Source organism: Anomaloglossus baeobatrachus, chromosome 11 (genome assembly GCF_048569485.1).
Source record: "Anomaloglossus baeobatrachus isolate aAnoBae1 chromosome 11, aAnoBae1.hap1, whole genome shotgun sequence".
Classification (NCBI taxonomy): domain Eukaryota; kingdom Metazoa; phylum Chordata; class Amphibia; order Anura; family Aromobatidae; genus Anomaloglossus; species Anomaloglossus baeobatrachus.
The window spans coordinates 188,568,482-188,580,579 of record NC_134363.1 but is presented as its reverse complement, the minus strand read 5'-3'; the positions used below and the strand labels follow the sequence as shown (position 1 = coordinate 188,580,579).

The 12,098-nt window shown below is 50.6% G+C and overlaps 1 protein-coding gene across 1 annotated transcript in view; it reads left to right on the top strand.

The window, feature by feature from the left end:
* Window positions 1-10,762, top strand: part of SPA17 (sperm autoantigenic protein 17) — an 87,145-nt gene extending 76,383 nt beyond the window's left edge. Inside the window, exons 8-9 of the mRNA XM_075328593.1 lie at window positions 3,909-4,113; window positions 10,184-10,762. Coding sequence (XP_075184708.1) covers window positions 3,909-4,097 — 189 coding nt within the window. The 3' untranslated portion in view covers window positions 4,098-4,113; window positions 10,184-10,762. The remainder of the gene's footprint in view (window positions 1-3,908; window positions 4,114-10,183) is intronic.
* The last annotated feature ends 1,336 nt before the right edge of the window (window positions 10,763-12,098 follow it).

Sequence of the window (12,098 nt, the reverse complement as noted above, 5' to 3'; positions counted from 1 at the left end):
GAGCGGAGGGGCAGCTCCATAAGACTGTAAGGGGGAGCGGAGGGGCAGCTAGTCCGATTAGGCATTTCAGAGCCCCATTCTCAGGATTATTGGGAGTGAAAAATTAATCAATGGAGCATCTGCCACCATTTTTTCCGTCTGTGTATTGCAGGGCATTGTTTTCGGGATTCGGGGGGTGTCAGCCCCTTTCTTGGGATCAGTTCGGATTGTCAGTTATAATATAACTCATAGCGGAGCTCTGTACAGAACAATCCAGTGATCCAGAACAGTCCATCCAGTGATCCAGAACAGTCCAGTGATCTAGAACAGTCCAGTGATCCAGAACAGTCCAGTGATCCAGAACAGTCCAGTGATCCAGAACAGTCCAGGCATTCACTTCTGATAGGAACTGAATTATCAAATATTCCTATAAAAAAACAAAACTCAGTCTTACGGGTTTCCTTGCCCTGGCGCCTTGTACCTGCGTGTCCGGACCAATGCAGAGCAGTTTGTTGTCCTCCCCTCGCAGGGGACATTTCCTGCCGGAGCCGCTTTAATTTCCAGGTTGTTCTCTGACTCCATAGAATTGTCTTGGGCTTTGTATTTCCACATCTAATCTCCTCATAGAAATTACAGCACCAAGAAGAAGACAATGACGAGATCCCAGGACGCAGACGTCACTGATCGGCAGATGGTGAAAACATGGAAACAAAATTATCACAACCTCTGGATTTATCCATTCTGGAGTCTGAGCCTCGTCCACAAATCCCGGCACCTCCGGCCTCGGCTGCGATTACACGGGTTATTAATGATTGTCTGAGGAAGGTTCTGCCACTGAATGCACTTGTGTAAATCATCCAAATCTGCTGCTGGCAGCTCCTGAGTGATCACCGACCAATGATGTCCAAATGTGCTCAATGAAAACAAGTCCAAAGACGCTGCAGCCACAGAAACTGAGTCCGGAAATGCCGCAGCTGCGGAAGTCAAGGCCGGAGATGCTGCAGCCACGGAAACAGAGTCCGGAAATGCCGCAGCTGTGGAAGTCAAGGCCGGAGATGCTGCAGCCACAGAAGACCAGACCGGAGCGACTGCAGCTACGGGATACAAGTTCGGAGACACTGCAGCAATGGGAGTTGCTTTAGGCCATGCAGGCTGCTCACAGCAGTATAGGGAACATGCGGCCTGACTTTGTGAGGGAAAATGACTCTTTGGACACTGGAGAAATAGCTGTACCACTGGGTCTACCAGATCAATGTAATACCGAGCTTTAGTGAGTAGCCTGCATGGCCTAAACCAGCTTCCATGGCTACAGCGTCTTCGGAAATTTCTCCTATGGCTGCAGGGTCTCCAGATTTGTCTCTCATGGCTGCAGTGTCTCTGGACTCGTCTCCCATGGCTGCAGCGTCACCAGACTTTTCTCCCATTGCTGCAGCATCCCCTGACTTTTCTCCCATGGCTGCAGCATCTCCAGACTTTTCTCCCATGGCTGCAGAATCTCCAGACTTTTCTCCCATGGCTGCAGCATCCCCAGACTTTTCTCCCATGGCTGCAGCATCTCCAGACTTGTCTCCCATGGCTGCAGCATCCCCAGACTTGTCTCCCATGGCTGCAGCATCCCCAGATTTGTCTCCCATGGCTGCAGCATCTCCAGACTTTTCTCCCATTGCTGCGGCATCCCCAGACTTGTCCCCCATGGCTGCAGCGTCTCCAGACTTGTCTCCTCCTAGCTGCAGTGCCTCCAGACTTGTCTCCCATGGCTGCAGTGTCTCCAGACTTGTCTCCCATGGCTGCAGTGTTTTCAGACTTGCCTCCCATGGCTGCAGTGTCTCCAGACTTGCCTCCCATGGCTGCAGAATCCCCAGACTTGTCTTCCATGGCTGCAGCATCTCCAGACTTTTATCCCATGGCTGCAGAGTCTCCAGACTTTTCTCCCATGGCTGCAGCATCTCCAGACTTGTCTCCCATGGCTGCAGCATCTCCAGACTTTTCTCCCATGGCTGCAGTGTCTCCAGACTTGTCTACCATGGCTGCAGTGTTTCCAGACTTGCCTCCCATGGCTGCAGTGTCTCCAGACTTGTCCCCCAATGGCTGCAGCATCCCCAGACTTGTCTTCCATGGCTGCAGCATCTCCAGACTTTTCTCCCATGGCTGCAGCGTCTCCAGACTTGTCTCCCATGGCTGCAGCATCTCCAGACTTGTCTCCCATGGCTGCAGCATCTCCAGACTTTTCTCCCATGGCTGCAGAATCTCCAGACTTTTCTCCCATGGCTGCAGCGTCTCCAGACTTGTCTCCCATGGCTGCAGCATCTCCAGACTTGTCTCCCTTGGCTGCAGCATCTCCAGACTTTTCTCCCATGGCTGCAGCATCTCCAGACTTGTCTCCCATGGCTGCAGCATCCCCAGACTTGTCTCCCATGGCTGCAGCATCCCCAGACTTGTCTCCCATGGCTGCAGCATCTCCAGACTTTTCTCCCATTGCTGCGGCATCCCCAGACTTGTCCCCCATGGCTGCAGCGTCTCCAGACTTGTCTCCCATGGCTGCAGTGTCTCCAGACTTGTCTCCCATGGCTGCAGTGTTTCCAGACTTGCCTCCCATGGCTGCAGTGTCTCCAGACTTGCCTCCCATGGCTGCAGAATCCCCAGACTTGTCTTCCATGGCTGCAGCATCTCCAGACTTTTCTCCCATGGCTGCAGCATCTCCAGACTTTTCTCCCATGGCTGCAGCATCTCCAGACTTTTCTCCCATGGCTGCAGTGTCTCCAGGCTTGTCCCCCATGGTTGCAGTTTCTCCAGACTTGTCTCCCATGGCTGCAGCGTCTCCAGACTTGTCTCCCATGGCTGCAGCATCCGCAGACTTGACTTCCATGGCTGCAGCATCTCCAGACTTGTCTCCCATGGCTGCAGCGTCTCCAGACTTGTCTCCCATGGCTGCAGCATCCGCAGACTTGACTTCCATGGCTGCAGCGTCTCCAGACTTGTCTCCCATGGCTGCAGCATCCGCAGACTTGACTTCCATGGCTGCAACATCTCCAGACTTTTCTCCCATGGCTGCAGCATCTCCAGACTTTTCTCCCATGGCTGCAGTGTCTCCAGACTTTTCTCCCATGGCTGCAGTGTCTCCAGACTTTTCTCCCATGGTTGCAGCATCTCCAGACTTGTCTCCCTTAGTGCTCATACTCCAGACTGAATAAACCGAGATATTTTGAAAAGGTTAGCCCCTATTTTTCACCATTTGCAGATCAGTAGCGCCTCCATCCTGATCTTTTCCTTCTTGGTTCTGTCATTTCAATATTAAGGACTTTATAGTAATATAAGATTCTGATTCTTTTATTGCATTTTACAAATTTAAGGCGAAATCTCTTTGGTACCTTCAGTTAACGTCGCGTTTTGTCTGTTGGTGGCTCGTGTGGCCGGTCGGAATAGATGGTGCTGGTGGTAAGCTTTAGGTGTAGTATTGGGGCGAGTCCCCCGCCGCCCCCCATGGGAGCAGTTAATTGTCAGAGTCTCTGAAGTGAAGGCGTCAGCTCATTAGACGGCATGAAACACGCTGCGCTGGTCGGGAGTCATTTCCAGTCTCGGTGGGAGGCTCCAGATCAGGGGTCTTTCATCCATATTATATAACTCCATCTAATGTTACCGTTGTCATTAAACTTCCATAATTGCGTTTTAGGGTCTTCTCTGATGCCCCTCGCATTTCACAGATCTTCTTCCCTCATACTTTGGCTCCATCTTGTATGACTGCTACATCTCATCTTGGTAGAGACCCCCCCATCCTCCACCATTTATAAGGGGGGTATATAAAGGTACAGACTTGTATGCCAGTGCCGAGTGTCCGGCGACCATGTGGCTCCATCCATGGTGCGCTGGTGTGACGGCCGCTGTTGTCTTTACGACTGAGACCCCAGATTGTTTCTTTCCCATCTTTACAGAACGAGGCTCTCAGGAAGCAGGCGGAGGAGGCTCTGGACATCGCCCTGGATGACCCCGATGCCAACGCGGCCGCCGCTAAAATCCAGGCCGGTTTTCGTGGTCACATGACAAGGAAGAAAATGAAAGGCGGTGACAAAGACGTAAAGCACAAAGACGGTAAAGAAGGCACCAGCGCGCAGGGGGATTAGACCCGGACGGTGTGAGGTCAGTATCTGCGGGGTCTTTATACATATATAGACATGGCGGACGCAGAGCAGACCGGTCTATGGCTCTTCAGTAGTCACCGGACTTCAGAGGTGACCAAATCAGACAAATCTGGCCGATTTCATCCAGAAACAGCGCCACTCCAGGTCATGTGTGGTACTGCAGCTGCATTCACTTCACTGGAGCTGAGCCGCAGTACCAGGCACAACCATGCACAGATGTGGAGCAGTTCTTGGAAGAAAGCAGCCATGGTTTTCTCATCTAGGACTTTCGGGTGCCGCTGCCCCTATGGGCATCATGATGGCCTGGATGCCCCATTTATGGACTCTCATGTCTCCCTCCAGCATTCGGGGTGTGCAGAGGTCACGCTGATCTGTAGCAGCGGTGCCAGGTGCTGGATTGAGTGAACGCTACTTTACACTAATGCATATTGGAAAACCGGGGAAAGAAAGAACAGCGGCCGCAGCGTGCGTTCCCAATCGCAGTCAGTAGTGCGCACGCCAGCCGCACCGCTATGTGCGCGGCGCTCTGCGCCGTAATAATAATAATCTTTATATAGCACCAACATATTCCGCAGCGCTTTACAACTCAGAGGCCGTAACTCCTGCAGCCTCCAGATTCAGAGCTCAGAACCTCTGAGGTGGTCGTCTGACAGCCGGAGCCGGCCCCCGAGGACCAGTCACCGCCCAGATTTCACTTTCAGACTCAGCAGCTCGCTGTTAGGCTGCGGAGACAACAGCGGGGGACACAGCAGTGGGGAGGACAACAGCAGGGACAGCGGGGAGGACAGTGGCGGGGACGGTAGGGAGGATAGTGGGGGGACAGCGGAGGGGACAACAGCAGCAGGGACAACTGGGAGGACAGTGGAGGGGACAACAGCAGGGACAGTGGGGAGGACAGCGGAGGGGACAACAGTAGCCGGGACAGTGGAGGGGACAATGAGGGGGACAGCGGGGGGGACAGCAGCAGGGATAACAGCTGGGACAACAGCGGTGGGACAACGTCAGGGACAGCGGGAGGAACAGTGGGGGGGACAGTGATGGGGACAGCAGGGAGGTCAGTGGGGGGACAGTGGAGGGTACAACAGCAGGGACAGCGGGGAGGACAGGCAGGGACAGCAGGAGCGACAGTGGGGGAAACAGCAGGGGGGACAGTGGCAAGGACAGCGGGGGGACAGCAGCGGAGTTGGTGGGGACAGTGAGGAGGATGGGGGGGGACAACAGCGGGGACAGTGAGGAGGACAGGGTCGGGGAGGACAGCAGTGGGGGTACAATTTTAGATTTTGTACCTTATTTCTCCGTGTCGTAGTTCTTCACCGTCCTCTGCTTGTTGTCTGTAAATTGGGACGTTCGTATTTACATCCAAAACCCTAAAAACCTGTCGTGACCTGAAGCTTCTCACCGCTGATGGTTTGTGACAATGTTAATCTGGATAGTTCCCTGTGAGTGAAGCACAAATCCTGCTCGTTACAGTGTATCGGTGCAGGTAACGCCGCAGTCTGGAGCCCGGGATTGTGCAGGATGGGTACAATTGTAAGTACGAGGCCTGCAAAAAGCAATGTTCCAAGACACTGACAGCAAACAGAGATGGTGTCCGCCCAAGGCAAAGCTGCAGATACATGGGGAAAACCTGCAACGTGCTCCCACCTCCCAACCACCGCACATTAATACCTGGAGCTTCACCAAGTCCTACCTCCCCATAAATGGAAAGTAATTTCAGAGGCACGAACTGCCCCCCCCAAAAAAAATTTTTTTATCACAGACCGCAAAAGTAATCCAGACCCCAGACTATACCTCTATATTCAGCCCCCAGACCATACCCACATATGTATTCAGAGCTGGGACCATACCTCTGTATGCATTCAGCCCCAAGACCATACCCTATAGATATTCAGATCATACCTATATACACATATTCAGCCCCCAGACCATACCCACATATGTATTCGGACTTGGGACAATATCATTGTATAAATTCAGCCCCCAGACCATACCCCTATAGATATTCAGACCATACCTACACCTACACATATTCAGCCCCCAGACCATACCCACATATGTATTCAGACTTGGGACCATATCATGGTATACATTCAGCCCCCAGACCATACCCCTATAGATATTCAGACCATACCTACACCTACACATATTCAGCCCCCAGACCATACCCACATATGTATTCGGACTTGGGACCATATCATGGTATACATTCAGCCCCCAGACCATACCCCTATGAATATGTATGAAAATAATGTATCTGTTCCCCCTATAATTAGCGGCTGTGTGCGTGGATCATGCGGCCGTCACCAGAGCTGCCGCTTCTCTCGTGGCTCCGATGTCCCAGTTTTGTGCAGATTCTAACGAGGTCATTAATTATCATGGAATTTCTGCGCTTCCCAAGTGATTGGAAATTCCACTTCCAAATTTAGGTTCTCCCTTAGCAACATCATTTAATTGCTTGTTTCCGCGCAGGTTGTTATTCCTCAGAGCGCTCGTCTCACCACTCGGGAGCAGCGACCTGATATCATCCGCCGGAATCACACGCGCTGCACAGTACATGGTGCGGAGCCCCTATACACTATACAGAGATTACACATAACAGCGCAAGACGGAAAACGCACAACTGTATTATAAGTGATGTGCAGCGGAAAAGAGAAAAGCGGCAAATATCACAGAGGTTCAGAGCCCGGAGCTGCTTATATATCTTCATATATCATTGGATCTTATGTATCTTTGTATACAGGGAGCTCCCCCTAGTGGTGACTGCAGACAGGATCTTATCATGTATCTCTGTATACAGGGAGCTCCCCCTAGTGGTGACTGCAGACAGGATCTTATCATGTATCTCTGTATACAGGGAGCTTCCCCTAGTGGTGGCTGCAGACAGGATCTTATCATATATCTCTGTATACAGGGAGCTCCCCCTAGTGGTGGCTGCAGACAGGATCTTATCATGTATCTCTGTATACAGGGAGCTCCCCCTAGTGGTGGCTGCAGACAGGATCTTATCATGTATCCCTGTATACAGGGAGCTCCCCCTAGTGGTGACTGCAGACAGGATCTTATCATGTATCTCTGTATACAGGGAGCTCCCCCTAGTGGTGGCTGCAGACAGACTCTTATCATGTATCTCTGTATACAGGGAGCTCCCCCTAGTGGTGGCTGCAGACAGGATCTTATCATGTATCTCTGTATACAGGGAGCTCCCTCTAGTTGTGGCTGCAGACAGGATTTTATCATGTATCTCTGTATACAGGGAGCTCCCCCTAGTGGTGACTGCAGACAGGATCTTATCACGTATCTCTGTATACAGGGAGCTCCCCCTAGTGGTGGCTGCAGACAGGATCTTATCATGTATCTCTGTATACAGGGAGCTCCCCCTAGTGGTGGCTGCAGACAGGATCTTATCATGTATCTCTGTATACAGGGAGCTCCCCTAGTGGTGGCTGCAGACAGAATCTTATCATGTATCTCTGTATACAGGTAGCACCCCCTAGTGGTGGCTGCAGACAGGATCTTATCATGTATCTCTGTATACAGGGAGCTCCCCCTAGTGGTGGCTGCAGACAGGATCTTATCATGTATCTCTGTATACAGGGAGCTCCCCCTAGTGGTGGCTGCAGACAGGATCTTATCATGTATCTCTGTATACAGGGAGCTCCCCCTAGTGGTGACTGCAGACAGGATCTTATCATGTATCTCTGTATACAGGGAGCTCCCCCTAGTGGTGACTGCAGACAGGAGCTTATCATGTATCTCTGTATACAGGGAGCTCCCCCTAGTGGTGGCTGCAGACAGGATCTTATCATGTATCTCTGTATACAGAGAGCTCCCCCTACTGGTGGCTTCAGACAGGATCTTATCATGTATCTCTGTATACAGGGAGCTCCCTCTAGTGGTGGCTGCAGACAGGATTTTATCATGTATCTCTGTATACAGGGAGCTCCCCCTAGTGGTGACTGCAGACAGGATCTTATCACGTATCTCTGTATACAGGGAGCTCCCCCTAGTGGTGGCTGCAGACAGGATCTTATCATGTATCTCTGTATACAGGGAGCTCCCCCTAGTGGTGGCTGCAGACAGGATCTTATCATGTATCTCTGTATACAGGGAGCTCCCCCTACTGGTGGCTTCAGACAGGAGCTTATCATGTATCTCTGTATACAGAGAGCTCCCCCTACTGGTGGCTTCAGACAGGATCTTATCATGTATCTCTGTATACAGGGAGCTCCCTCTAGTGGTGGCTGCAGACAGGATTTTATCATGTATCTCTGTATACAGGGAGCTCCCCCTAGTGGTGACTGCAGACAGGATCTTATCACGTATCTCTGTATACAGGGAGCTCCCCCTAGTGGTGGCTGCAGACAGGATCTTATCATGTATCTCTGTATACAGGGAGCTCCCCCTAGTGGTGGCTGCAGACAGGATCTTATCATGTATCTCTGTATACAGGGAGCTCCCTCTAGTGGTGACTGCAGACAGGATCTTATCATGTATCTCTGTATACAGGGAGCTCCCCCTAGTGATGACTGCAGACAGGGTCTTATCATGTATCTCTGTATACAGGGAGCTCCCCCTAGTGGTGACTGCAGACAGGGTCTTATCATGTATCTCTGTATACAGGGAGCTCCCCCTAGTGGTGGCTTCAGACAGGATCTTATCATGTATCTCTGTATACAGGGAGCTCCCCCTAGTGGTGGCTTCAGACAGGATCTTATCATGTATCTCTGTATACAGGGAGCTCCCCCTAGTGGTGACTGCAGACAGGATCTTATCATGTATCTCTGTATACAGGGAGCTCCCCCTACTGGTGGCTTCAGACAGGATCTTATCATGTATCTCTGTATACAGGGAGCTCCCCCTAGTGGTGACTGCAGACAGGGTCTTATCATGTATCTCTGTATACAGGGAGCTCCCCCTAGTGGTGACTGCAGACAGGATCTTATGTATCTCTGTATACAGAGAGCTCCCTCTAGTGGTGACTGCAGACAGGATCTTATCATGTATCTCTGTATACAGGGAGCTCCCCCTAGTGGTGGCTGCAGACAGGATCTTATCATGTATCTCTGTATACAGGGAGCTCCCCCTAGTGATGACTGCAGACAGGGTCTTATCATGTATCTCTGTATACAGGGAGCTCCCCCTAGTGGTGACTGCAGACAGGGTCTTATCATGTATCTCTGTATACAGGGAGCTCCCCCTAGTGGTGACTGCAGACAGGATCTTATGTATCTCTGTATACAGAGAGCTCCCCCTACTGGTGGCTTCAGACAGGATCTTATCATGTATCTCTGTATACAGGGAGCTCCCCCTAGTGGTGGCTGCAGACAGGGTCTTATCATGTATCTCTGTATACAGGGAGCTCCCCCTAGTGGTGGCTGCAGACAGGGTCTTATCATGTATCTCTGTATACAGGGAGCTCCCCCTAGTGGTGGCTGCAGACAGGATCTTATCGTGTATCTCTGTATACAGGGAGCTCCCCCTAGTGGTGACTGCAGACAGGATCTTATCATGTATCTCTGTATACAGAGAACTCCCCCTAGTGGTGGCTGCAGACAGGATCTTATCATTTATCTCTGTATACAGGGAGCTCCCCCTAGTGGTGACTGCAGACAGGATCTTATCATGTATCTCTGTGTATAGGGAGCTCCCCCTAGTGGTGTCTGCAGACAGGTTCTTATCATGTATCTCTGTATACAGAGAGCTCCCCCTACTGGTGGCTGCATAATATCTGGATCCAGAAGTATCTATGAAGTTAGGATGCAGATGCAGGTGAATACAGGCGAGGGAGCGCTCTGTTCTCTGCTCCACCATTCCACCTGTGCGTCTGAGTCTCCGTGCAGCGGCTCCATCACTTCACGATATGGCGGCTGCAGCTTGAAGCCTAGTTTGCAGACAGAACAGACCAGAGCGGCACATTAGGGACATGGGGTAGAGCGAGTCATTGTGGGTTTTTCCTTTCTATAGTCACCACTGATTTTCGGTTGTCACGTTGCGGGGTATGACTGTGCGTTGTTTCTATCTCAACCCCAAAAGGAACTATTATTTTTCATTTGTTTTTGCATTTGTAGATGATCTGATTATGATACAACTTGGGCCACAAGCAAGAACTCTGTGCAGCGAGGTGAACCTTCCACCACCGATCAGGTGACCTCCTGTAAGCCCCTCCCCCGAGGAGCCGCCGCCCACCCTCTGGTCACTGAAGATTGTGAATGTTGCTTCCCTTTCTGTGTTTTGTGTTTTTTGACTTCTTTTGATCTTAATTTTACTTCTCACAAAAAAACAAACAAACAACCCGTCCCTGTTGGTCGTGGCATGGCGGCCGCTGCTTGCTCCTGATTCGTCACCGTGTTTGCATGATCCTCCTAGAACACAGAGCGTCCTCTATGGATGAATCTTCTACAGTTTCCCTCAAGCTGCAATAAAGAATTCTACAGACTCCCCTCCCCCAGCCCCGTGTGACCCCCCCCTCCCCCAGCCCCGTGTGACCCCCCCTCCCCCAGCCCCGTGTGACCCCCCCCCCTCCCCCAGCCCCGTGTGACCCCCCCTCCCCCAGCCCCGTGTGACCCCCGCTCGATAATCACGTGTTTTCTTATCATGTTTCTCAACTTGGAAAAAAAGAAAATAGAATAAAATCCAAAATGGTGTCATCCTTTATACTCTTCTCATAGGACATGCTGGAATAAAATAGTGTGGGTGCAGCTCTGGCTGTGAATGGAGTAGAAGAGGTAATGCAAGAGAACTGTGAATACAGCTCTGGGTGTGAATGGAGTACAAGTCGTAATGTAAGAAGAGTAGACCTGTGAATGCAGCTCTGGGTGCGGGTGGAGTACAAGACGTAATGCAAGAGTAGAACTATGAATGCAGCTCTGGGTGTGAGTGGAGTACAAGACGTAATGTAAGAGTACAACTGTGAATGCAGCTTTGGGTGTGAGTGGAGTACAAGACGTAATGTAAGAGTAGAACTGTGAATGCAACTCTGGGTGTGAGTGGAGTACAAGACGTAATGTAAGAGTAGAACTGTGAATGCAGCTCTGGGTGCAAGTGGAGTACAAGACGTAATATAAGAGTAGAACTATGAATGCAGCTCTGGGTGCGAGTGGAATACAAGACGTAATGCAAGAGTAGAACTATGAATGCAGCTCTGGGTGTGAGTGGAGTACAAGACGTAATGTAAGAGTACAACTGTGAATGCAGCTTTGGGTGTGAGTGGAGTACAAGACGTAATGTAAGAGTAGAACTGTGAATGCAACTCTGGGTGTGAGTGGAGTACAAGACGTAATGTAAGAGTAGAACTGTGAATGCAGCTCTGGGTGCAAGTGGAGTACAAGATGTAATATAAGAGTAGAACTATGAATGCAGCTCTGGGTGCGAGTGGAATACAAGACGTAATGCAAGAGTAGAACTATGAATGCAGCTCTGGGTGTGAGTGGAGTACAAGACGTAATGTAAGAGTACAACTGTGAATGCAGCTTTGGGTGTGAGTGGAGTACAAGACGTAATGTAAGAGTAGAACTGTGAATGCAGCTCTGGGTGTGAGTGGAGTACACAAGACGTAATGTAAGAGTAGATCTGTGAATGCAGCTCTGGGTGTGAGTGGAGTACAAGACGTAATGTAAGAGTAGATCTGTGAATGCAGCTCTGGGTGTGAGTGGAGTACAAGACAGTAAAGTGTAACAGTGACAGATGGAACTAAGAAATTGCACAGGAAGGTTTGTATTTGTCAGAGGGTGATTCTGGGATTTTTTATTTAGTATATTTGGGGTGCAGCGCTACAGCATATATCAGCGATATCTTCTATACAGTCAGATTTTTCTCCTCTCGCTCGTCCGCTGGCTCACACACGGTCCAGTGATGGTAATCTGAGTCTGATCACGGTGGGATTTGTTTTTCTTGGAGGTGGAAAGAAAAAATAAAATAAATCCAGATTCTCCGCCTCATCCATGTACGCTCCGATTTGTTTTCCACAAACCCATAGACTTGAAT